Genomic DNA, 26,423 nt, shown 5'->3' with positions numbered 1-26,423 from the left:
ATTGTAAATACAGAAATTCAGCTTTCAGGTAAGCTCTTTGGAGCTTTTCGGGGTAGAGGAAAAAGGAACAGTGGAACACCCTTCATCAAGCCCCTTTTATAGGGGTAATGGCAAAGAGGAGTTGCCTAAAGGGACATAAATATCACTTAACTTAAACAACAGTGTGAGTTACAGAACTTTTTGTCGGATAACTGTAAATCCAAGAGCTACTTAGAAGAATGTGTAAGAAGATGTATTACACATTCCAGATGTCCAGTGCCTACAGCAATTCATTATGTTTCCTGTCTGTGACATTAAAATATTGTCACATCTGCAGTGGGTAGCAAAAATTGTATTAGTTTTATGTTATCATGTTATCATAAGCTTTTACTGATTTTCTATACTCTGAAATTCTTATTACCAGAGCTTACACTAAGGCTCTCTTCGCCTGACACATGCCTCCTCATTCCTTTCAGACCTGTGTGAGCTTCCCTGACATCCTCACCCGCTCAGGTAGAATCCCTTCCACCTCCTGGGCTCATACTGAACTTTTGTATAAAACTGTTATATGGTATCCTTTTTACTACATCTCATTGTTTTTCTTCAATTTAGTCTATCAGCATCATTGCTATTAATTCATTCATGCATCCATCCATGCATTCATTCATGTGTTATACAAACATTTATCAAGCATCTACTTTTGCCAAGCATAATGCTAGGTTTGGGGACACTGAGATAAGACATAGCTTTGACTTCAAGCAATTTGGTAAGTGTCACGTTAAAGGTGTAACAGGAGCCATACACAAAGGGTACTTGCAGAGAAGATGAAGGAAGGAATTTTGTAAAGGGAAAGAGTTCTTTACTCCCTAAAGATTTATGGAAGCCTGTAGGAATTATAGGCGTTTTTGTAACTTCTCTATACTTACAGGGTCTGGTATCTTTCAAAATAAAATGCAATGGGTTCCGAGTACAGTCATGGCAATCATACATACTTGGGTTTGCATCCCTGCCCCACCTCTCACTAATTGGGCAAGTTACTCAATCTCTCCCTACCTTAGCTGCCTTAGTTTTCTCATCTATAAAATGGGAATTTTATATATATTAGAGGTTTTCTTGAATTTTGATTTAGCCTTTGACACAGGGCCCGGCATATAGTACATGCTTGTTTTTATTGTCATTGTTATTTACAATTATATGATTATTATTAGACTGTGTGTTATAAGATCTTCATTGGTGTCATACTTGGTTGTTAAGAAATCTTAGTTGATGAAGGGGCTACTTGGATTTGAAGTCCAAAACAAAATGATTTTATTTCCTTCTTTCACCTGTGCCTTTTGGCCCCCACATGATTTTTTCATTGCTAATGAAATGGTTCAGTATTTCCTATTACATAAATCCCTCAGTTTTCTCCCCCAGCCATGATGACATCTTATTCTCACTTACGACTTCAGTGGTCTCTGTTTAATTTAGAAACAGTTTACATATTAGAATGTAAAGGTGCAGGTTTTTCAGATGCTTTTAAAGAAAAATGATATGATCTAAATTGAAACATATATATTTTAGTTTGCTATTGATGTTAAGTCAACTACTTACCGTTTTCTTGTTCTTTGTGAAATGATAATAAAATGCAAAGGTAATTAATGGTTATAAATACTTTTGCATTTGTTAAAGTTCTACATTTTAGTTAATTATAGCATAAAGTTAACCTTAGAAAACAAAAGCGTGAGCCTAACAAATAACTACTTAACTTGCAGGGTGTTTGTACAGCTAAGTTTGTACTGAAAAGTGTTTTGATACATGCTAATAAGTTTAGTATTAAATCACATGGATGAGCTCTGACAGCAGGTCATCACTAATATGTAAAGCATTGCATGTATTATTCAAATATTTAAATTTATATACTAGAAATATTTTCATTTACTATTTATATATTTTTTGAATGAACAGGATAGCAGTGCACGAACCTTCATTTATGAGCTCCCAGTTGAAAATCAGCGATCGGAGTCACAGACAAAAACTTCAGCTCAAGGCACTGGATGTGGTTTTGTTTGGACCTCTAACACGTTAGTATTCTGTCTCACAGAGTGTGATGCAAAAGAACAGTCAGATCACATATTTGTCATTAATTTATTTTTTAAAATTTACTTTTGAGAGACAGAGAGAGAGAATGGGTCGGGCTGGGGCAGAGAGGGAGACAGAAGATCGGAAGCAGGCTCTGTGCTGACAGCAGAGAGTCTACATGGGGCTTGAACACACTAACTGTGTGATCATGACCTGAGAGCTGAAGTCAGACACTTAACCAACTGAGCCCCCAGGTGCTCCTGTTATTTAAAGAAGAAAAAAGTAAGAAAGATAAAACACTAAGAAAAATCATCTATTAGGTATAAAGGATATTATACAAATATGTAAAGTAATATTATCTTAAAAGATTTATAGGGTGAGATTTTCTGTCACTGAAATGTGCCGTGTTAAATTGCCAAGCTGGTTACGGATCCCTTGAAGTTTTACGTGATGGTAAACTATCCTGGCAAAAGCACAAGGTGCAGAATGTTATTTGATTGTATTGGAGAAGAACATTTAAGAAATTATTATGTCATATTTGTAAGGAAAATACACCTTGTATTTCTTTACTTTTGATAGGAAGACTTTTTTTTTCAGAAGGGAAGTTTAATATGTTTATTTAAGTTCATGTTTTAAAAAGCTTTGGGGAAAAGTATTTGAAGATTCTACATTTTGGAGGATTTCTGTTCCATTTTTCAGTAGCCAAAAAGGAGTAACAAAATCAATACAAGAAAAATGGCTTCCACGAATGGTAAATTAGGAAACTAATGTTTATTTTACCTCAGTTTTTGGAGTTAGGAAACTTGCACGTCTCTGTGACACGGTTTTGGTGATGACCCTGCTGAGAAAGGGTTACTGGAGCGCTTGGGTGGATTCCATGACCGTCCTGGTGGGTCCTTTTTGGCCCAGGCTGAGAGCAGCTGGTCTGACAGCTGGAACTCCGCTTTGTGAGAGTTGGTGGAAATGCACTGTTGTTGGAAATTACAAACCCTAGGAAATAGAACACTCCTGAAATGCCAGGCATTCCACAGAGATGACACCCTAAGTTTTCTGCTGAATTGAGTGGGGATTGTCTTCTGTGAGAGTCTGTCGAATTTGTTCATGTGAATGATTGGTGCAGAGAGGAATAAAACTACATAACATGCTTCTCTATACAACTTGGTCAGGAATATTTATATTTTATTACGCCAGGAGCAAACCCCCTCTAAGCCAAAACAGTATTTCATTGTCATTTGAAAAGAAACCAAGCTAGTCAAAAGAATGCTGAAAACAAATGTTTTGATAAACAAACCAGCGAAGAAGTTAATGATGCATTACCTTTTTAATGTGTTTGTCTTAGAATTATTCTTTGAGGGAATGAGCCCTGCATTGGGAACACTAACATTAGATTTACAACAAACTAACATTGTCAAGTGAACAGAGACACATAGTAAAGGAGTTTAGCTGACATCTTTTTCAGTCTGTGGGGCTTAGTATAGAGTTTGGTACCTGACTTTATAGTAATTTCTGGTGAGTATATTTCGGCCTGAACAGGGCTCATGTTTGAACCAGAACTTGAGCTAAACTTCTCAGTCTAACGCAGAAATAAAAATAAATCCTTTTGAGACTTTAGTCGTCCTCAGTGCATCTGTTTCACTGTAGGTGAGGGCGTGGGCTCTGGAAATAGGGTGTCTGGCATAGAGCTTGGCATTCCTCACATGGTGTAAATACACACGAACCCAAGAGAGCACGAGAACTCGTAGGGTCTACGGATGCTCCCAGGTTTCATCACACATGCAGCATAGACATGCTGGAGGCCTGGGCAGTTAGGTAGTTTTCTGCTGTAAACTCTGTCTCTTGGGAGCAAATCATGCTTTATATTGTCTTCGTTATCATTGTGTGGCACTTCAGAGAGCCCTCTGAATCTTAGCATATGTTAAGAGTCAGGGATAAACTAGGAAATTACTTGACTAGTGATTTCTGTGTTTTGAATCACTGATTATACTCCTTACTTTAGAAACAGTGCTGGAAATTACTGACATGCCTAGTGGTAGAGAAGGTGATCCTGTTCTTTCCTTCTAGTAACCTGGATGTCTCTGGCAAATAGCCACCTAAAATACGACTTGTTATGATCATTTAACTCATGGTACCTCAACCTTGGCACTACATGATTTGGGCTGGATAAGTCTCCGTTACTGGCAGAAGTAGGCAAGAAAGTGTTTGTCTTGTATGTTTTTGTCTGTTTAGCAACATCCCTGGACTCTTCCCACTGGGCACCAGTAACTACTCTCTTACCCACTTTCCACCCTCCCGACTGTGGCAAGCAAAAATTGTCAAATGTCCACTGTGGGAGATACCGCCCTTGGTTGAGAAGCGTTGACTAATCTTAGTTACATGACTGCTTGTTGGGGGGAAAATGCTCTTATGTTGAATGCTTAGGCTTCCAATGTGTGTATCCACGCATGACGTGTCCCTGACCTGACTGAAGGAGAGCAGCGGGGGTGATGGCGGTGGTGTTCTTTATGCCTCCTTTCACCCCACAGACGACATGATTGGAGATGCTGTTGTCTTTTTCAGGTCCCTGGGACTTTTGTTACTGCCTCCTGTGCCACAGAGCTAACGTGGCTCCATGTGGGCTTATCTGTGCCCTCTGGAGGGTCTAGTATATTAGTGTTATAATAAACACTGTGATTATTTGAAGAAATAATTTTTAAAAGAATGGAGCTTGTTTATGGGAGGCACATCTCCACATTTGCTTATTTGTTTTTAGATAACTACTATAAAAATGCCTCTGTGTTGTATCAAGATCCTGTTACATTCAAAGATTAATTTAACCATCTGCAATTTTTTTCGTAGGCCCTCCTCATAACTGGATGAAGGATTTTATTCTCACAGTTTCTATAGTAATCGGTGTTGGGGGGTGCTGGTTTGCTTACACACAGAATAAGACCTCCAAAGAACATGTGGCAAAAATGATGAAAGACTTGGAGAGTCTGCAAACTGCAGAGCAAAGTCTAATGGACTTACAAGAGAGGTGAGTAAGTTCAAAAAGCCAGAAGTCTTATTATTTTCATAGGCCAAAGACAATTTGTGAAAATTGTGGGTGTGTACTTACACACTTTAGTTTGTTACACATATCAGTAAATGTATGTATACTTCATATTTTTATAAAAGTTACATTGTTCTAATTATAGATTTATATTAAAGATACGTTCTAGTGAATAAATGAGCAGATCAGTGAAAATAAAATATAGGTGAAATGATATGTATAGTGAAATTTTATTTTTCTTTTATTTTTGTTTTTTAATGTTAATTTATTTTTTGAGAGAGAGAGAGATACAGACCACAAGTGGGAGATGGGCACAGAGAGAGAGAGAGAGGGAGACACAGAATCTAAAGCAGGCTCCAGGCTCTGAGCTGTCAGCACAGAGCCTGATGCAGGGCTCAAACCCACGAACTGTGAGATCATGACTTGAGCCAAAGTCGGATGCTTGACCAACTGTGCCACCCAAGTGCCCCGCGAAATTTTATTTTTAATATTTTATTTAAAAATTTTTTAACGTTTATATTTGAGAGAGAAACAGAGAATCTGAAGCCGGGAGACTCTGAGCCTGATGCGAGGCTAAAACTCATGAGCCGTGAGATCATGACCTGAGCCAAAGTTAGACACCCAACCGACTGAGCCACCCAGGTGCCCCTAGTGAAATATTTTTTAACATGATTCACATAATTATTAATTTCTTAGAAGTCTCTTTGCTAGAGAGTGATTCCCTGCTATCACTGAATTTTGAGCTCAAAATAACCCGAGTAACTGTATAATAGGCCACCTGCTGTTTTGCTTATTTAGATGTTAGATTAATAGGAAATAGTGTGATTTTGGATTGAAACATGCATTCTGTTGCTTGATATGTAGTTATTCTTCATAAAAAATGGAACTTTGGTGTCAAATTTTCATTTTTATCATTCTGTAAGGCTGGAAAAGGCACAGGAAGAAAACAGAAATGTTGCTGTAGAAAAGCAGAATCTGGAGCGCAAAATGATGGATGAAATCAATTACGCAAAGGAAGAGGCCTGTCGGCTTAGAGAGCTGAGGGAGGGAGCCGAGTGCGAGCTGAGCAGACGGCAGTATGCGGAGCAGGAGCTGGAGCAGGTACTTGGGGCCGACAGCAAGGGCCTGTGAGGATGCTTGCTTTGCCCTCCGGGGTGGTTCCTGTGTCGTCTTCTGCATTTAGTGGCATTGTATGTTCTTCCTTGGTTAATATAAGAATTATCTGTTCATATTGTTAGCATTGATCAAAGTCCATATCGTAAAATGACCGAGTAATAATTCGAAGATGAAGTTACCGTCATGTTCGCTCGTGAAATCTTCCTCTACGCCACATTAATTATTTCCAGTGAATTTAAGGTGTTTACTTAATCTAACATCTATAATATGTTTCAGTTTCTAACTGTAACCTAGTAAAGTGTATCTCATGTTAAACTTCTCTGCAGAGGTAAAGAATCTATTTAACATCCATTTGAATCCTGTTAAATGGTTTTAGAACATAATTTGCTAAAAATTGGGAAGTTGTCTAAAGAGATATTTCCAGTATCCGCTGCTACCTTGCTGCTCAAGAGGGAATGTAAGCCTTCAGGCATAGGTTGGTCCTTAAGGAAAGCGGAGAGGGGGTCCTGGCAGAATTTAATTATAGACCAGATATTTTAGTTTACTGTTCTTGCTATAAAAAATTACCACAAATGTAGTGGCTTAAAACAACACACATTTACTATCTTACGGTTCTTAAGACAGGGTTTTAAATAGGCTCGCAGGTTTGCATTCCTCTGGAGGCTCTAGGGGAGGATCAGTTTCCCTGCCTTTTCCAGCTTCTAGAGGCTGCCTGCATTTCTTGGCTCTTGGCCCCTTCCTTCATCTTTAAAACACGTCACTCCAACCTCTGCTTCTGCGGTCTCCTCTCCTTCTGACTTTGGCCCTTTCTTTACTGACAAAGAAGCTGTGGCCCAAGAGCAGAGAGTGCCTTGGCTGGAAATCAGGGCCAAGGATCTCGGTGTTCTGCCTCCTGCCTCGCTCTGTGCCCTATCGCCTTCTCAGCCAGGTGCTAAATAAGGAATAGAATTGTGTGACGAAGGAGTTTCAGTTTCGACTCATGAGAAAATGTTCAGTGTGTGTTACTGTTTCCTTCAGGATTGTCATTTTTGGTAGAATTTGTCTGACTGACTGCAGCCGTCTCTTTTATTAATGGTTAGCTATTGTTTCCCTCAGGCCGCAGACATCTGTTGGATCTTTTCCCCGTAAGGCGATTGTTCTGTTTACCTGACTCCTACACCTATTTTATGGTCAGGTCCTATTTACCTGACGAACCTTACCTGTACAGAATGTAGTAAAGAACCAGAGAGTTAACAAAAAGAAAAAAAGAAAGAAAGAAAAAGTCTTAGCCAAAAATCTGCTGTGTCCAAAAAGTAGGTATTATGCCTTTTATTCCTGTGAGAACTTACTTCCTTTTCCCACCAAGACTTCTAACTCTTCATTTGTTCCTAGTGCTTACCTATTTTCCTGAGCTTTATAGGTAAGAAAGAACAAGTTGGAAATCAGTAATGATAATTCTACAGAAAGATAAAGTGATGGCAGTATTTTACAGGTGGCTGCCTCAAGTGACAGGGAAGACACTCTATAGAAAAGAGCCCACAAATCACAAACATTCTAATTTGCGTTTTTTGTCAGAGAGACACTGTATACCTCGATGGACCTCAGGGTCCCCAGGGTATGTCCCAGTGCAGATGTGAGATGTAATAGTCCTAACGAGACCCTGAGCCAGTAGGGGTGGTTTAAGGGAGTTACGCTGCTATTTAAAAAGAACTCTGTCCACCACGATGAGAGTAATGAGAGACAGTCTTAGGAGTGCTCACTGTGTGCCAGACCGTCGTGCTCTGCACATTACAGATGCTTTGCTCGCAAATTTTAATCCTCACAATAAATAAATATTATCCTCAATTACAGATGAGATGTGGAGAGAGGTTAAATAACTTGCCTGAAGCCACACAGCTGTTACCTGGCAAAAGCAAGATTTTGTGCGTCTTACTCCAAAGTTCATGTTTTCCTATACTGCTATTAAAAGTTTTGTTTAAAGAAGTAGATTTAACTGGGAACCTAATTTCCGTATAATGTCCTATAACCCACGGTCTCACGTAGTTGGAGGTATGGCTATATCTCGTCTGGGAAGTAATCAGCTTCTCAAATTTAGAAGTTAGGAGTGTCTGGCACATCCGTTGCATCACACTGTTTTCCCTAAAATAAACACTTCTGGGTGAAAATAGTTCTGCTTCATATTTTGTGTGGTTTAAATACTTTTCACATAAATTACTTTGTACTTTGTTTCAAGAAGAGCAAAGTTGGGATGAGTCATAGTATTCCCTTGTTCTACACAAGATGGTAAACCTCAGATTAGGAAGTAAAGAACTTGTAGAAGGTCACAGAGGTAATAATCATAAAGTTGGGTCTAGAATCATGTTTTCAGATATTTAAGGTGTTTCTTTCTGTGATCCTATGTTTTCACTTAGGACTGTTTTATTCCCAAGACACAAAAATTAGGTATATAATTATCATTTTTGTAAAAAATTAATAATTCATCATTTGTTAAAAGCTTTTAATTACTCAGTTTTTACTGCATCCATGCCCCTAGGAATGACAGTGTAATTTGAACTAAGGATGGGAATTTAGGTCAGATGATAAACTTATGAATAATAGCAGAGAAAATAGTTAAACTAGTTTCTGTTACCAGAAGGTCATGATTTCCAAAATTTTGAAACAGTATTTGACAGTCAATCAAAACATTTCAGCCCCAGTTAATGCTAGAAATAAACCAATTATGTGTTAGATGCATTTTTGAGTTCTTTTAGGGGAAATAAACGTATGGACATAACATAAATCTTCAAGATTAAAGAGAAAAACTTGAGTGAAATTTGAAAATATGTTCCCTGTGTAGTTCTTGGCCAGGAAAATTGTTTAGAAGTTTTAGCTATAAATCTTGTGAGAACGAGGGCCTGTTGACCCAGACTTTGTGGTGTTACATGGAACCCCGTGTTACAGGACCTGACCTCAGATTCTCTCTTCCTGAAAGAGTAGCAGGGATGCCACACAGCTTAGCCGACCTCGGACGCGCCGTCTGGTCCCGAGCGCAGGCGCGGTGAAATGTGCCAGGCACGTGTGCGTAGGATTTCGCTTTCAGTGCTCACTGACTAAATTACGTTTAGTGTCAGTACTTCTAACGGTCTACTTAGTGTCCCGCTGTGCTTTTTTTTTTTTCTAATTTTGGAGTTTAAAAAAATACTCCTTTTTATACTTTTCTTTCTGTAGTATCTGACAGCTGTTCCTTTTCTTAATCAGAACAAACTTGTGTACAGTGCTCTTATTAGTTTATTCTGGCACACAGTACACTTGATTTAAGTAAGTTGGGTTTGTTCGGATCAAGACACTGTTCTGCATGTGAGTTTGGGAGTGGAGTTTCTAGTGACCTTACCTGGCTCTGAGGAAGACGGTGCTCCGGACGCAGGAAGCGCCACAGTTCGCTTGTGACTTTGTCGGAAGGTCTTGAGTATGTACGTAACTCCTTATATTCTGCCTTGTGTCTTTATACATCTTTAGCTTGAACACTTGCTAGTTTTCAAGGGAATCAGTTCTAGAATGGATTGTCTCTTTTTTCTGTGTTCTTTTCTTAGGCTTTCTTTAAGAGTTTTTTCCTTAGCAGATAGTACGAACCAGTGCACTAGGCATTTTAGTTTTCTAACTGGTTATTGTCCGGCTCCCCGCAAGGGCAGTCGGAGGAAGACTCTGACATCCTGACACTGAAGCCTGTGTATAGTTTCCCATGGAAAAATCAAGCAGAGTCGCACTCTGAATCTGCTTTCTTGACATTTATACTCGGTCTGCAAATCTGGGTGCACGCTCCCTGGTACGTGAGGGGCAGCGAGTCAAGCAGAAGTGGGTGAGACAGGCCGTGATAGACCGACGCGCTTCCAACGGTGAGAGACGGGCGACCGTGGGGAAGCTGTGAAAACCTTCAAAGATGGTCCAGTGAGATAGCGTGCAGCAGTGTCTTCTGGGAGCAGCAGAAGGGGCAGTGGGACCGTGCTGTCACTTATGTTTCGGATACTTCTTTAAAAGTCCTCCACAAACAAGCACTGGGTTATGAGAAACACATAAATTGGTTTTGGTTTATACGTGCCTGGCCTTTTCTTCTCTCCAGTGAGTGAATCTAAAAACTCAGTAATGCAGCTTACGCTCTAGGTAAGCCCCTGCTACCCTTTGGCTTTCCAGCTTTGCTTGGAACATGCACTTAAAACTTGGTTTTAATGTTAGAAATACATTTTTTAGACTTAGTGATTTGTGAAAGATGTTTACAAAGAGCATAATTCAAATTACTTTTTCTCCTTGGTCCTAAGGAAAAAAAAATCTTAATTTCTTAAAATGTATCTCAATATAAGTATCTTTTTTTTAAAAAAAGACATTCCTCTCTCTCTCTTGCTCCATCTCCATCCACCTCCCCCCTCCATTCTCTCCCTTTCCCTCTCCCCCTCCCTTCCCTTCTCTCTCCCCTACTCTTTTCCTTCCTTCCTCTCTCCCAGGTTCGAATGGCTCTGAAAAAGGCTGAGAAAGAGTTTGAGCTCAGAAGCAACTGGTCTGTTCCAGATGCGCTTCAGAAATGGCTTCAGCTGACACACGAAGTGGAAGTGCAGTACTACAATATTAAAAGACAGAATGCTGAAATGCAGTTAGCTATTGCCAAGGATGAGGTACTTCATTATATTTCAAAACTTAATAAACTTCTGAAGACGTTAACCAATGAAGATACAAAACTATGAATAAAATTTTTATTTACTGTACTTTCTTTTCGTGAATTGAAACATACTATCTCAATGGACTCTCATAATCATAGACCGCAGAGTAAAATTACTTTATTTAGAGAACTCTATACCTTTCAGAATGACCTTAGTGTCATTTAAAAACCATCCCTATTATCTTTATCACACATGTTTTATACAGAGCTTTTCTCCTCTAGGTTACTTCTTCATATCTGATTCAGGTTAGTAGTTACCAGAAATTAATGTTTGACTCTTATTAAATTGTGTGAAATAAGATTAAGTTTTAATCTGATTTCTAGCAAAAACAAAAAAAAAAGCAGCTCAGTTCACCACTAACACCTCATTGCAGTAGGATATAATTAATGCTATTTTGTTTTAAAAGAAGATTCCAGTCTTTCTGAACCATCAAAATAAGAGAAAATTTTCCAGAACAAAGTTTTTAACTCTGTTGATTGGCTTAGGAAAGCATGCTTTCTCCTTCATCTGTTTTCTCTTTTGGAAATTAGGGCTTTACTTTGGCTAATATAGTTCTCCACTGGTCTCATTATTATTAATGTATTCAAAACAGAATAAGCTTGTATGTGTGTTATTTTTTTCCAGACCTATTTTATTTTCTCTCTCCTTGGGTTTCTAGGCAGAGAAAATTAAAAAGAAAAGAAGCACAGTCTTTGGGACTCTGCATGTCGCACACAGCTCCTCCCTAGATGAGGTAGACCACAAAATTCTGGAAGCAAAGTAAGAATGGTATTTTAGTGACCTATTTGTTTGTATTGTGCTGAAATTTGTAATTTATAGACGTTTATACTTATCACTTAATCATGTACAATTACATAACTTATACTGATTCTGAGAATGGAAAATTCTTGAAATCAGTTTAAAGCCGTGGTTTGTGTGTTCATGTAGTTGCCCTTTTTTAGTGCCATCTTTAAGACTCGTTGATACAGTAAGTAATCCCACCATTGTCTTTTGCAGGAAAGCGCTCTCTGAGTTGACAACTTGTTTACGGGAACGACTTTTTCGCTGGCAACAGATCGAGAAGATCTGTGGCTTTCAGATAGCCCATAACTCAGGGCTCCCCAGCTTGACGTCTTCCCTGTATTCTGACCACAGCTGGGTGGTGATGCCCCGAGTCTCCATTCCACCCTATCCCATTGCTGGGGGAGTTGACGATTTAGATGAAGACACGCCCCCAATAGTGTCACAGTTTCCTGGTAAGTGCTGAATTCAAAAAGAGAGTTGGTACAGTTTTTGAAATTTTTTTTAATGTTGATTCATTTTTGAGACGTGGGGCCGAGGGGCAGAGAGAGAGAGAGGGAGACACAGAATCCAAAGAAGGCTCCAGGCTCCAAGCAGTCAGCACAGGGCCCGACGTGGGGTTCAAACCCCTGAGCTGTGAGATCATGACCTGAGCCGAAGTCAGACACTTAACCAACTGAGCCACCCAGGTGCCCTGAGTTGGTGCAGTTTTTAAAGTGACTTTCGGCCATGATTTTTATGACTCATTGACTTTGAAATCTGTGATAAACATTTTGTGCATTCTTCATTTTCTCTTATTTTCTTTTTGTGATTAATAACTTGTCTTTATTATGTGAGAATACACATATGTATATAGTAACACATCATATGTGCTAAACATTGTACAGGCGAAGTACTCAGCTTTGAGGGTAAATATCCTTTCAAATGGCAGCTTAATCTATAGTAGAGAGTAAAAATTGGAAACTTGAGTTCTAGTCTTAGTTCTGCCACTAACCACCAACTCTGTGACTTTGAGTTAGTCTGTGATTTATCTTAAATTGAGCTGCCCTTCCCAGTATGCATGATTTTGTCATTGTTGGTTTGCTTTTCTAATTCTGTTCTTTTATTGAAAGAGCATTACCTTGCTGTATTTTAACTCATGAAGCACTGAATCAGTTTACTTTTAAATAGAATTTAAACTGTGCTTGTGTTAAGAAGAACATTTTTTTGTTGCTAGAAGGTGGAACTCCTCCCAAAAGTGTTTTTTTTTTTAATTTTTTAATAATTTTTTCTTATGTTTGTTTATTTTGGAGAGAGAGAACGAACACACGCTTGCACCAAGAAAGGAGGGGAGGGGCAGAGAGAGAGGGAGACAGAGGATCCAAAGCAGACTCTGCGTGACAGTGCTCTGCAGGCGGAGCTTGAACCAGGAACTGTGGGTTCATGACCTGAGCTGACGTCAGGTGCTTCCCCGATTGAGCCATCCAGGCTCCCCTGTAAAACTGGTTTAAACCTGGACAGTTTTCATTATATTGCTTTGTTATGCTGTATTCTTTGAAAATTTTTACATTGTAAGGAATACCTTTTGGTAGGAAGGTGAAATTTGAGTATTTTAGATTTTGTTAATTATTTTTATAATTTATTAATACATATTTGGACTTTTTGCAAAGTTATAGAGAACTTGAATTTAAAATGGTGTATTCTTATATTAGAAATCATTTGAAAAATTCTTCATCCTTGTTTTTACCTGTCTGATTCATTTTCCCAACTTTTGTGACATTTTGAAACAGTGTAGGTAGAACAAGATTCCAAAGAATGGAAAGCAGAATTTATTGATTGATTGATTGAAAACAACACAGAAATTTTAGTCTTAAGACAATCATATGTAAACATTTTCCGGTTTGAATTTTTTTTTGTCTAATTGTTACAGTTTTCCTGACGTTAGATTTACAGAGGGTTGTAATTTTTAAAGCAATTCTATGAAATAAAGCCCTAAATTTGCAGGTAAGTAGTGGATGACTATGAGCTTATGTTAATTTCTGTGGCTTTAATTCTCCATCTTCGTGGCAGACAGGTAACACGAGCCCGCTGGGGAGGCACCAAACTCTTAAAACAGGAGGGAAGAGGGGACAGATGATAAATGAGCACATTCTGGATTGTGCTCCTTTCACTCGCCCCGCGCTGCCGGATACTTATGGCCCGCTCTGCTGTTGGAATATTGTCAACTCGTGTTTATTTGAATTATATGCCTTTAAATTTGCCCAATGCAACACTGATTCATAAGTATTTGATTCTGTTTGGAAACTGTAGCTTTTTAAAGTCACAGTTCCTCCTCAGAACGCATAATTATTCAGTATCAGAAGTCTGCATGAAGATATGTTCTCTAAATTAACTAGTTTATTTTCTTTGCCCTTTGGAAGTTCTTTTTGATGGGGCAAAATAGCTCTATGTGACTAATTGCCTTAAGTTTTCAGTGATTATAATATACAGAGAAATTTGAAATGTGAAAAAAGTATTTGATTTTAAATTTAATATAATGCTTTAGAAATTTTGTGATCTAATTTATTATCTGTGAACAAGGGCTCCTGCCAAAGATCGCACTCTGAGAGCGCTGCTGCCACCCAGTGGCCCAGCAGTGGTACTGCACGCGGCTCAGTTCTGAAAGCAGGATTTTATATCTGTTAGGGTAGGATGCAGGCCTTCTTATTATATACCCGTTGAGAAGTTTTAAATTTATACCGCGGGTATGTGTAAATGGTGTAAGTGTGAAATAACAGGAAACTTGCCTGTGGTGTGTTAAGAGCAAAGTAAAAGATTGGAAAACTGTATACAGAATAATATTGTCTGTGTCTAATTTTGTATAAAGAAAAAAGAGAGGGGGGCGCTGGGTGGCTCAGTCGGTTAAGCTCCCGACTCGGTTTCAGCTCCGGTTGTGATCTTGTGTGGTTTCTCTCTCTCTCTCTCTCTCTCTCTCTCTCTCTCCTCAAAATAAATAAACATTAAAAAAAAATATTATCAAAGGTTAGCCTTTGTAGGTAGGAGAACAGATGATAGTTTTCTCCTTATTTCATAGTATATGCAAAATATTCATAGTAGGAATGTGGTTGCAATTTATTTCAAATTTCTTATTATTAAGTCCTTCACATGTACTTATAAGTACTGAAAATAAAATGCTCACCTGCTAATCAGATAAACAAATTTTAGTATTTTTCCTTATTCCTCTCTCCGCCCAAAATAAACTATCATACATAGAGCTAAAACACATAGCCCCCCTTCCTACTCCTCCCGAGTTGTGAGAAGAGCCCGTTATACCTTTGTTACGTGCAGATATATCTATAAGCAACAGACAAAATTGTTTAAAAATTTGCATACAGGGGCCACCTGGTGGCTCAGTCGGTAGAGTGGCTGAGTCTTGATTTTGACTCAGATCAGGATACCAGGGTCGTGGGATCTAACCCCGCATCGGGCTCCGCTGAGTGTGGAGCCTGCTTAAGGTTCTTTCTTTCTCCCTCTGTCCCTTTCCCCATCTCAGGCTCTTTTCCTAAAAAAACAAACAAACAAACAAACAAACAAAAAACCTTTTTTTTGTTTTTTACACATAAATGTTAATCAAACTGTAGGTAATGTTTTGCAACTCTTTTTGCCCACAAGTATATTTTAGAAATTTTCTATATTAATATACAGCTGCATTAAATTCACTGTAACTGAGTTAACCACAGTGTATCTGTTTATTCATGATAATAATAAGCCACAGTTTACTTATCCAGTTTTCTCCTGAGATATGTAGGTTCTTTGTACTTTTTTTTTTTACCTTTGCAGACAGTACTGCAGTGAGCACCCTTACCTTACTGTTACTTCCTTTGTGCATAAGTTTGAGGGTGTCTCTGGGTGCACACCTAGAAAATGGATTGCTTTTTAGTCACTGGGAAGGCAGCTGGTACTAGTCATTGTCAGGTCCCTCTCAGAATGGTTCTCTTCCTCTGCATACCCCCCCGTCTAGGAGAGCTTCTCTGCCTCTGTCCTCCCCAGTACTCGGGATAATCTGATTTGTTTTGTGACTTGACTGAGTAGGATACGATGGATACCAGAGTGTTGCTACACTTTTTATTTCCTTGATGACGTTTGCGGTTGAGTACCCTTTCATTCATTAGTGTGTGTCATTCAGATTTCTTCCTCTCTGAGTTGCTTATTCCTACTATGGAATCTCTCCCGAGATTTCTTACTGATCTGGAAGAGGGTTTTTTGTTTGTTTGTTTAGTATTTTCTGGTTATTTGATGGTTGTATATAGCTCCTCCCAGGCTTTGGATTTTCTTTTTCAGTGAACTATGTTGCTTACTTTTTCAATCATCTGAGTTTTGAAAAAAACACTTCTAATGACAGATTTATGAACCTGATTTGTGCTTTATAATATCTCTTTGAGAAGAAGATACATGTTTCTTCTCCTAAATGTTTTTTAATTTGCTTTAATCTCTTAGTCTTTTAACCTGTCTGGATGTTATTTTTATTCATATTGTGAGATAGGAACCTAAATCCGTCTCCTGATGTGTGGATAAACAGGTGACCCAGGCGCATTCCTGCTCTGTCCCTGCCCATCTGTAACCCTGCTTCTCTCCACAGGTGCAGGCTCTCTGTTTTGTTCTGTTGCTTTCATTCTGCTTTAGTTGCTGTTTATAGCTTTGTAGTATGTGTTTGGGTTTGCTAGATCTAAATCTTCCTTTATTACTCAAATTCAGATTTGTTACCCTTGGCTAATCTGAATTTTATGATTAGCTTATGAAATTCCATAAAAAGTTTCATTGAGCTTTTACTGGAATTCCTCTGAATTTATTGCTGCATTTGTGAAGTTACTATTCATAAATTTTACTTGAGATCTGCTTTTATGTTTTTAAGTAAAATTAAAAATTCTCTCTGTATTGTTCTAACACATCTTTTCTAAAAAGATTAATTTCTGGATATCCCATAGGACTTTTTTTTTTGGTAGTTACACATTACCTTTCTTTAAAAAAAATCATATGTGAAATTGCTTATTGCTGTTGTCTAGAGAACCACTATTAACTTCACTAAGTTGATCTTACATAAATAGGGAATTCTCAAATGAGTTTTTGGATTTTTTTGTGTGCGCAATAATAACTTATTTTCTCCTTTTCAGTCCTTGTGTCCCCCCCCTTATTTTCCAGTTTAAAGCCTCCAGTAAAATGTTGAATAACAGTGGTGATTGCAGGACTTTAAAGGGAATGCTCCCTACCGTGAAATGTGATTTGTTTGTTTTTGGTTCTGGCAGATTGCTTTTAAGTTAAGGAAATTAATTTTATTCCTATTTTGCTAAGAATGGTTTTTCTTTTAAATCAGTGGATGTTAAAATTTACCAAATTCTTTCCTAGGTAATTTGAATTGATCACTTGTATTATTTTTCTTTATTCTGTTGTATGAAAGGAGCCTAGTGTGTGAATGTGTTTAGAAAAGTGAAGTGAAGGACAGAGTAACAATATCAGGAGCTGGCCAAATGTCAGGGAAGGATTGAGCTGTCTGTTGAGCTTAGCAACAGGGAAGTTGATTGTGACTTTCTTGAGAACAGTTGTGGCAAAATCGTATGTGAGCACTTTATACTTTCTGAATGAATTAAGATGGAGCAGTGGAGAAAATAACATAAAATTCTTCATAAAAGGAAGAGAGATATGTCAGTTGAAAAACAGTCTGAGGACAGAGGAGAGTTGTTTCTTGCTACTTTTTATCTTTTTGTTTTTTAGGTTTGTTGTTTCAGCATTGATTTTTAAATGCTCTTGGGAAATAGAAGATGCAAATAAAGGCAACAGAGAGACGACTCAGTAGAGTAAGGTGCTTGAGCTTGGGGTAGAGAATAGGAGGAGAATGTTTGAACTGGAAAGGTAGACACATGGTCAGAATCTCAGTTGTCTGTTGTCTTGATTTATCATACCCAAAGTTGAGCAATGCTGAGTGACGACGGCAGGACAGGGTTTGAGAGAGGGCGGCGGTGTAGATGTCTGGAGAAGAGGGGAAACCACTATTGGGTGAGGTGCTGGGAGGTCTTACAAATTAGATTGCCCAAGCTGGTGATAGGTTGGGCTGATTGGTAAGGCAATGACTGGGAGGTGGAATGGAGTAGAGATGGTAGATTCTAGTGGCTTATAGTGTGCGCTTCAAAAAGAACACAGTTTTACAAAAGAGTGTAGGAGTGAGGGTTTCCAGAGAAGAGGGTTGGGGAGTGAGAAGGGCGCCAGCCTGACGTTCTCAGGTTGCAGCACATGAGGTGGACCCAGCAATGAGCAGCCTCAGCGTGCGAAGGCTGTTCTGATGCAGGGGTGATAGGTTTCAGTTAAGGCAAGGAAATGGAGTGCCCATTCTGTGAAGATGCTGAGTGTGGAGGGGAAGTTTTCTACTTGCACAGATCTAGACTGAGACTGGCAGCAGAAACAAAATGATCCAAGACTTCTGGTTAGTTCCACAGTCATCAGTGCTCAACAAACACGTTTTTTGTTTTTTTTTTAATTTTTAATGTTTTTATTTATTTTTGAGAGAGAGAGAGAGCATGAGCAGGGGAGGGTCAGAGAGAGAAGGAGTCGTCACAGGATCTGAAGACAGGCTCCAGGCTCTGAGCTAGCTGTCAGCACAGAGCCTGATGGCTGGGGGGTTCAAACCCATGAACCGTGAGATCATGACCTGAGCTGAAGCCAGACACTCAATGGACTGAGCTACCCAGGCGCCCTTCAGCAAACAAGTTTTGGCCTGACCTCTGCCTAACCAGATGGGAGACTATGCATACAGTATTCAACTGACCCTTGAGTAAAAACTTCTTAAAGAGGGAGACTAACCGTAAGAGACTCTAAATTACAGCAAACACACTGAGGGTCGCTGGAAGAGAGGGGATGGGCTTAGTTGAGTGATGTGTATTAAGGAGGGCATTTGTGATGAGCACTGGGTGTTACATGTAAGTGATGAATCACTTAATTCTACTCCCGGAACCAATATTACACTGTACGTTAACTAACTAGAATTTAAATCAAAACTAGAGACATGAAAAATAAAACTTCTTGAAGTTTAAACAAGTTACACCGTCTGGAGAGATACGTATTGAAAAATTCAGCTTGTTTTCTTACTGATAGTTTTCATCTCTTAATGGTAACGTTAACAAAGTTTTGCAGCAAAGTACAGATTCCTTAAAAGTACACCATATTGATCTTTAAACTTAATGATTTATTAATGTGGATAAATTTTCAAGACTTTGTGGTTGGGAATGTCAGATTTCATGTTACAGCCTCGTGTGTTTGTTATGTTCCCTTCTGTTTTTTTCTAGACCTGCTTTCGTTTTCATTACACGTTAATGTTTTATTTCTGAACTTTGCCGAGAAGCGGCAGAGGTGGCAGAGGTGACGGAGGTGGGCGATGATGGTGCAGGTCCCTCCCCAGCGAGGGCCGGGTCTCCGCAGGGGGCCGGAGCAGCTGTCTCACGCGCACGTGTGTGTTTGTGCTTCCTTTCAGGGACCATGGCCAAACCCGCCGGCTCGCTGGCCAGAAGCAGCAGCCTGTGCCGCTCCCGCCGCAGCATCGTGCCGGCCTCGCCGCAGTGCCCACGCGCGCAGCTTCCTCCGCACGCCCCCCACCAGGCCCACGGCCGGCACCCCCAGCACCCCCAGCACTCCCTGCCTTCCCCGGACCCCGATATCCTCTCAGTGTCAAGTTGTCCTGTCCTGTACCGAAATGAGGAGGAGGAGGAGGCCATATACTTCTCGGCTGAAAAGCAATGGTATATTGCTGTTACTCCACTACAGTAGAGGTTGGGCGGGGCTGGGGGCGGGGTTGGGGGCAAACGTGGGTGGGTAGGGGCGATGCATGGGGTAGTTTTCTGTTTCTGCACAGCCAGTTACCAGGACTTAGTGGCTTTGGGCTGCTTCCGTTTATTAGCCCTCAGTTCTGTGTGCCAAAGTCCAAGCTTCCTGTGGCTGGGGTTTCGGCTCAGGGACTCGCGAGGTCGAGTTCAAGGTGGTTGCCCGGCTTTGTTCTTCTCTGACACTTGAAGGCCACTTCGAACTCCTTAGGTTGTGGCAGAATTCAGTTCCTGTGGTTACAGCACTGAGATCCGGGTTTCCATGCCCACTCTCCACCAAGGCCGCTGCCAGTTCCTGGCGAGTGCACACTAGGCCTTCTGACAGGTCCCTTGGAATCTCTGATGTCCCCTGTCTCTGATCTCCGGACCCAAATTTAAAAGGCTCCCCTGGATAATAATCTCTATGGAGATGAGCTGGTTTGGGGCCTGGATTACATCTTCAGAATCCCTTCATGGCAGCACCTCTGTTAGCATTTGATAGAATAACTGGCAGAACATGTGTGTACCCAGGGCTAGAAACTTCGGGACCATCTCAGAATTCTGCCCACCACAGACAGAGGTAGATATTTTGACATGTAGATACTCTGCACACAGTTGACTCAAGTCTCAGAACACAAACTTGTCTTTTGAGCAGTTTAATATGTAAAATGCAAAGGCATGAACTTAAGTATACTTGAACACAAACATTAAATATGACTGTGCTTTTAAAATATTTGTTGCCACTTAATGATGTTTTTCTATGGTGTGCTAGTACCTGGCTAGCAAACAGGAAACATCAGACGTCAAAGGTGTGAGGACGCGTTAAGAACTTAAAGGAGGGCATCATGTTCGTAGGAGTCTGTTGGTATAAAGTGGGCACCATGTGTCCAGTTATGCCGAGGGGCCACCGTGCTCCCTGAGACCTGTGCATCGGAGGCTCTCTCCTAAACCCTCCCTCTTTCGGAGCAGTGTGGTATTAAGTGACAGGAAAACTGACGCTGGCTCCGGAATTTGCGAACACTTCGTAGCCAGGTTGCCCTGAAGTTTTCTGTCCTCAGATGAGAAACAAAACCAAAGGGAATGGCAGGATGCTCTCAGTGACCCATTGCGCTCTTCTCTGTCATGTGATTCTTTAGTTGGCATCATCGTCAAGTCATAATTTTCATACATGATTGTTTTACCTCTAGTGAGAGTAAACTCTGTGAGTAGCCAAGATCATTATGGCATATTCCTCAGGAGGTAGTCCAGGGTTTGTATCCTCATTACAGCTGGAGAATTTGACGCACCTTTGCTTGGATACCACGTTCTGATTAGTTTTGTGTACCATCTTCGCAGTAAAATCCTAGTCATCTGCAAGATGTCTTTACTGACAGAACTCATTTGTGTGGCTTATGGAAATTAATAGGAAAACTAGAGCTCTGTGTCCAGTAGAATTTCCATGTTTATGGAAATGTGTTGTCTTCATTTCAAATAACGATGTCAGAAATGCACAGCATCTTGTAAATATGAGAATTTGGATTCAGAAAACTTTTCCTCCTCTTTATGTCTCTTACATGATGAACCATTAGAATCCTTACAAAATGATAATAGTAATAACATTCACTATTTACTGATCTTTTATGTCCTATGCATTATGCACATGTGTGCCATTTAAATCTTCCCTTGAGTTGAGTCTTGTTATGTAGGCATTAAACTTGCATGAATTCACCTGAACCTCACTGTGAGAAAGAAATAGAAAAATAGTATAAATGGTACACCTAATTCAGTTCAACATTCCAAAGGATATATGCTCTAAAAAAAAAAAGTGCTCAGAGAGTATGCCATTCCTGTACTCCGAAGCTGACTAGTTGGGCAGAAGAAGCAACACTGGATTATTATTTGTTTTGGAGTTAGGATGTTAGAACTGAAGTAATTTTAGAGATGAATCAAATTATCTCACTTTGGCAGCAAAATTGAGACCCAGTTAAATTAAGTGATTTGCCCCAGGTTGTGTGGCTGATTAATGGCAGGACCAGGACAGGAATCTCAGTCTCCTAACTTAAATCAGCATTCTTTTCACATGTTATTTAGATTTTTGAGACTAGTTTTTGAAATATTTTTAACCTAACTTAGAATTTCACACACAAAGCACCCAAACCACATAGCAGAGTAGAAACTAAATTGGTAAAATTTTAACTAAATCAGCTTCTGGCTCTGGAAGATGAACAGCTTCAGGGGACAGTGATATTTGCTGCATAATTAGTGGACATCCACTCCACAAAAAGCTAACAGAAAATCCCCGACCGTGATTGATTTCTGAGTCATTTCTCATTATCTGAGCTGCCTTGTGCCCTCTGTTAGCACTCCCCATTATCATATTGTAAAATCACTTAAAAATTCTGCAGCACGTGAAACTGTACTGCATGAAAGCATCATTTAAGTCTTTTTTGCCCAGGGGGTTTTGTACCTTCTGAGAGTGTGTAGCGTAATAGAAACAATCTTCACAACATGTGTGAGTGAAATCCATAGAAATGACTGAATACATTGAGCAATCTAAGATACAGGTCTAAAACACGGTATTAACAAGAAAAACATGTCAGAAGTAATACCACTGTGTGAATCATGATAGTAATCACAGGTCATCCAAGGTGAGAGATCATTCAGTTCATTTACTCTATAAATATGAACTTAGTTCCTTGCTGTATGCCGTGCACTTGATAATAACTTGAGCTGCCGAGACAAGTGAGACAAGGTCCTGGCCTCACTCTCGCTGGTGGATTATGATCACATGTGTTCTTGCCTTTCTTTTCTGTCTTCAGCTCTCTCCTTGTCCCACCTTATTTCTTTTGCCAGTTACTTTTTACCTTGACTCAACTTTTTATGTCTTATCATTTCTTTCATAGAGTGAACAATATTTGTGTCATGTGTGGTACATACCAAAACAAGTGAGGCGTGATCTCTGTTATCTGAGATCTTTTCTCTTTCATCTCTCGTCCGTTTGTTCATTCATTCACTCATTTCATTCATCACATTTATTGAATATCCGCTGTAAGCTTGCCACTATTCCAGTGCAGAGAATACAGAAGTTAGTAATATTCTCTGACCTCATGAACTTTTCTTTCTTCTGGAGAGAGAGATAAAAAGTTAATATGAAATATCATTTTAGGTAGTGGGGTTTTCTGGGATGCTAAACAAAGGTAAAAAGAAAAGAGAGTACTTTCTGGAGAGAGTGGCTAGGGGAAGTCTCTGGAGTGAGCACATTTGAGTAGTGACCTGAAGGACATCAAGAAATAAGCCATGTAGAGATGGAGGGAAAGAAAATAGGAGGCAGGAGGAACAGCAGGTGCAAGAACCTCGAGGAAGTCATGAGATTGGCACACTGGGAGGAGCAGGGAGGGGGCCATGGGGGTAATGAGACGGAGGAAGGGGGGCCTGCAGCTGGAGCTGCATCCATGGCCCTGATCCAGCTGGGCTTTGTGGGCTTTGACAAGGTCTTTGGATTTGAGCCTGGTGTAGGAGGAAACATCAGAGTTTTCTGCAAGTAAATGATGTGCTGTGAGTTTTTAAGAACAGCATCTGTGTAGAGAAGTAGGTGGGAGGGAAGAATAAGAAGGGAAGTAGGGAGACCAGTCAGGAAGCTGTCGAAATCCTTGAGGTGACTCCAGGGGGGTGGGCAGTTCAGGAAGAGTGACGGTCGCAGTGGGGGGTGACAGATGTTGGATTTGAGGTATATTTTGAAGGAATGGCTAATAGCATTTACTGTATGTTGGCCTTGGGGTTGTGAACTTTTGTCTTTTAATTTTTCTCTCTTTACTGTGAAGAAGGGTGGCGAGGAGCAGAAATCACAAAGGGATAAACCTGTGAGAATTTTTCGAATGGCCTTTTTAAAATATAGTGTTGGGGCACCTGGGTGGCTCAGGCAGTTAAGTGTCTGACTCTTGATTTCAGCTCAGGTCATGATCTCATGGTTTGTGGGATCGAGCCCTATGTCGGGCTTTGTGCTGACAGCTCAGAGCCTGCTTGGGATTCCCTCTCTCTCTCTCTCTGCGCTTCCCTCACTTGAGCCCTCTGTGTGTCTCTCAAAGTAAATAAATAAACTTAAAAAAAATAGTGTTATGTCATTGACTTTCACTTCCCAACGCTCCCCTCCCCTCCTCCCCCCTCCCCCCGTTGTACCTCAGCTTCCTTCCCCCATTTCTAAACTTGGGAGAGCTTACATTTTAGCTTAGTATATCCCTTTCTTTCTACCACAGGAAGGTATATTTCATCAATTTAGTGACTAAAAAATAAAGGGAGAGACAGTGACTAAAGTTCCTCTTTTAAAATATATAATGTCAACTATGTGATTTAGAAAGAAAAATAGTATTGAAACAAAACACAAAAGTAGCTGAAATGAAATAATCTGTAAAATTTAACATTTTCATTTCTGACAGTTGAGGAAGATATAACTTAAATTATGTTTCTTAGGTTGGAAGATTTCATTTTTATAGTTTATATAAACATTAAACATTGAGCTTTGATAAGTTGTATTACTTAAAGTAGTAATTTTCCAATTTTGTCAAAATGTGTTGAATTTTAGTATTTCTCCATTTAGATTTTGGTAGATTAAAAATAGAAGTTGTTTTAGTTAGAATTAGTTAGAATGTTGGGAGTTTTTAAAAAGTATTGATTTTGTGGGGAAGAGCACTGGATGTTATTTGGAAACCAATTTGACAATAAACTATTAAAAAAAGTAAATAAACATTAAAATTTTTTTTGAATTTAAGAAAATAAAATAAAAACAGTATGCTAACATGGAAAAAAAATAGTCATTACAAAGTCAATGTTTTTAAAAAACTTATAAACAGGGTCAGGACCCGGCTTCAAGATTATTCATTTTGCATCCAAGTATGTTTGTTTCAGGGAAGGTGTGATCAAGGGTCTACCTTAATCTATGTAACAATAAACCAGAATAGAACAACAAAAAAATAAAAATAAAAAAAAATTCATCTTTGTCTCTGTCTCCTCCAGGGAGGTACCAGACACAGCTTCAGAATGTGACTCCTTAAATTCTTCCGTCGGAAGGAAGCAGTCTCCTCCTTCCAGCCTTGAGATGTACCAAACGCTGTCTCCTCTGAAGGCCTCGCGAGATGAGCTCTCTCTAGAGGATTCGTCCAGGGGAGACTCACCCGTGACTGCAGACATCTCTCGGGGTTCCCCTGATTGTGTGGGTCTGACGGAAACGAAGAGTATGATCTTCAGTCCGGCCAGCAAAGTGTACAATGGCATCCTGGAGAAGTCCTGTAGCATGAACCAGCTCTCGAGCGGCATCCCGGTGCCCAAGCCTCGCCACACGTCCTGCTCCTCCGCGGGCAATGACAGCAAAGCGGTTCCGGAAGCCCCGCACGTGGCCAGGATAAGCAGCATCCCTCACGATCTTTGTCATCATGGAGAGAAAAGCAAAAAGCCATCAAAAATCAAAAGCCTTTTTAAGAAGAAATCTAAATGAACGGGCTGACTTGATGGAATTCATTCAAGGGGCATCTTTAAACTGTTCTCCCCCATGCTCCACTTCCCCCTTTTTTGTTTTAATTTTAGGAATGTAACTCCACTGGGACTTTCTGCAGTGGAGATGTCCTAAGGGCAACTGTCTACTGTCTGCTTATTTAAGTGACTATACAATCAGTTCATCAAGCCAGTTATTACTGAAAAATCATTAAGAGATGAGACAGTTTACAGTCATTTCTGCCTATTTATTTCTGCTTTGTTATTAGTGATGTATATACAGCATTTTGTTGAAGGCCACTATGGACTTACAAGCTTTAATGGACTAGTAAGCCAGCACGGGCTTGCAAAAGGTTCCTGTTTACCACACCGTCTTCTCATCTTTCCACGGAGCTACTTCCAGCCTGGACTGAGTAACTTAAAGTAAAACTAATTGCACTACCGTTTTCCAGACTGGAAAAAAAATCTCTGCAAGTGAAACTGTATAGAGTTTATAAAATGACTCTGGATAGGGGACTGTTTTCACTTTTAGATCAAAATGGGTTTTTAAGTAGAACCTAGGGTTTCTAATTGACTTGATTTCTGGAAACGAAAACCCACGCTTTTATTATGGGAAGCTTCTTTAAATGCATTTAATATTATAAAGTTTCGAGTCCTGCTGTAAAGATCATGTTGTTTTGTTTTCCCCAGGGCTTTCACTGTGATTCTCTGCATTGCAGGCTGTATGATAAAATACAAATAATTTAGGGAGAGAAGGCGCTTGATTCCTTACACACATGGAAGAGTTCAAACTTGTTTGAAGGACTTACACATTCACAAGCGTAAACGGAGGTTGGGGACGTGGGGATTCAAGCACTTGTTTACAGACTTTGAATAACATCAAAGAAGTTAGGGTTTGTGAAGAATTTGTACTGTGGAAAAGATAATAAATTGGAGACCTTATTGTGTGGGACTGTGTTGATTTTTGCTGATAACACTCCACTGAAACACTATTCATTTTCTGGAGAGCTCGGCAACCCGTCTTGTTGCTTAATTGCACTATAAGAAATAGTGATTTGGAAGTTGTCAACAAATTTCTTTCCATTTTATATTGTTTGTCCTATTTTTATGTAGTTTGAAATGTTTAAATGTTCTAATATCAAGATTAACAAATACAAATTTATGGTGCATTTAGATTGTGTTGTATCAATTTGTAAAGCTTGGGGCTCATTAAACCACTAGATTATTGTAAGGGGAGCTTTTACCGTGGAGAGTGTCACATAGGGCAGCAAAGTACGTTCACATCTGGGGAGTTTTTGCCCGAATACTTCTTTTAAAAATTCGGTCATAAATGATGTGGTTAATGCAGCGTGGGTGGATGTTTGGATGGACAGTGGTTACGTATCGGCTAGGATGGTTTTCAGCATTATGGCGAAAATATGTAATGTCCAACCGAGTCCCACTTAAGATGCAAATGCTGATTGATTAGGAAGTTTATTTGAGGTATGCTCCAAAGAAATCCTTTATCAAGAATATGAACAGTTTCCT

The 26,423-nt window shown here is 39.7% G+C and overlaps 1 protein-coding gene across 4 annotated transcripts in view; it reads left to right on the top strand.

Moving 5' to 3' along the window:
* The window catches only part of STIM2 (stromal interaction molecule 2), a 141,678-nt gene extending 115,609 nt beyond the window's left edge, over window positions 1-26,069 (top strand). For all 4 annotated transcript variants that reach the window (XM_029947716.1, XM_029947733.1, XM_029947725.1 and 1 more), the window contains exons 5-12: window positions 1,927-2,042; window positions 4,876-5,053; window positions 5,992-6,169; window positions 10,639-10,806; window positions 11,510-11,610; window positions 11,848-12,086; window positions 19,109-19,373; window positions 24,423-26,069. In XM_029947716.1, the coding sequence (XP_029803576.1) occupies window positions 1,927-2,042; window positions 4,876-5,053; window positions 5,992-6,169; window positions 10,639-10,806; window positions 11,510-11,610; window positions 11,848-12,086; window positions 19,109-19,373; window positions 24,423-24,900 (1,723 nt within the window). In that variant the 3' untranslated portion in view covers window positions 24,901-26,069. The remainder of the gene's footprint in view (window positions 1-1,926; window positions 2,043-4,875; window positions 5,054-5,991; window positions 6,170-10,638; window positions 10,807-11,509; window positions 11,611-11,847; window positions 12,087-19,108; window positions 19,374-24,422) is intronic.
* The last annotated feature ends 354 nt before the right edge of the window (window positions 26,070-26,423 follow it).

The sequence above is a fragment of the Suricata suricatta genome, chromosome 1, assembly GCF_006229205.1.
Source record: "Suricata suricatta isolate VVHF042 chromosome 1, meerkat_22Aug2017_6uvM2_HiC, whole genome shotgun sequence".
Taxonomy (NCBI): Eukaryota; Metazoa; Chordata; class Mammalia; order Carnivora; family Herpestidae; genus Suricata; species Suricata suricatta.
The sequence above is the reverse complement of the archived record's forward strand: the minus strand, read 5'-3'. Positions and strand labels throughout refer to the sequence as shown.